This window comes from Penaeus monodon, chromosome 25 (assembly GCF_015228065.2).
Source record: "Penaeus monodon isolate SGIC_2016 chromosome 25, NSTDA_Pmon_1, whole genome shotgun sequence".
Classification (NCBI taxonomy): Eukaryota; Metazoa; Arthropoda; class Malacostraca; order Decapoda; family Penaeidae; genus Penaeus; species Penaeus monodon.
This window is the reverse complement of record NC_051410.1, coordinates 33645431-33645705: the sequence shown is the minus strand read 5'-3', so window position 1 is coordinate 33645705 and position 275 is coordinate 33645431. Positions and strand designations below refer to the sequence as shown.

At 46.2% G+C, this 275-nt stretch overlaps 1 protein-coding gene across 1 annotated transcript in view; it reads right to left on the bottom strand.

Annotated features, from left to right (window-relative positions):
• The window catches only part of LOC119589159 (sodium- and chloride-dependent GABA transporter 1-like), a 43877-nt gene that overhangs the window by 7026 nt on the left and 36576 nt on the right, over nt 1-275 (bottom strand). Inside the window, exon 8 of the mRNA XM_037937745.1 lies at nt 127-251. Coding sequence (XP_037793673.1) covers nt 127-251 — 125 coding nt within the window. The remainder of the gene's footprint in view (nt 1-126; nt 252-275) is intronic.

Below are 275 nucleotides of genomic sequence, written 5' to 3'. Positions count from 1 at the left end.
TCAAATAAGGCAGTACAATAATGCGATGGCGATTTCGTATTTGTTCGTTTCATTTTAGAAAATTGGTCAAATAATACAAAACGTGACACTGTTAAAAGGACTTTTTAACGACCCCCATTTCCTTACCTGAAGCAGCCACGTCAGCTACGGACTTCTGCTGCGCCTCCGCCATGAATCCAACGACGGAGAAGATGACGAAACCGGCGAAGAAGGAAGTGCAGGAGTTGATGGTGCAGAGGATGAGCGAGTCCCTGCGAAGGAAAGACGGTGAGAAT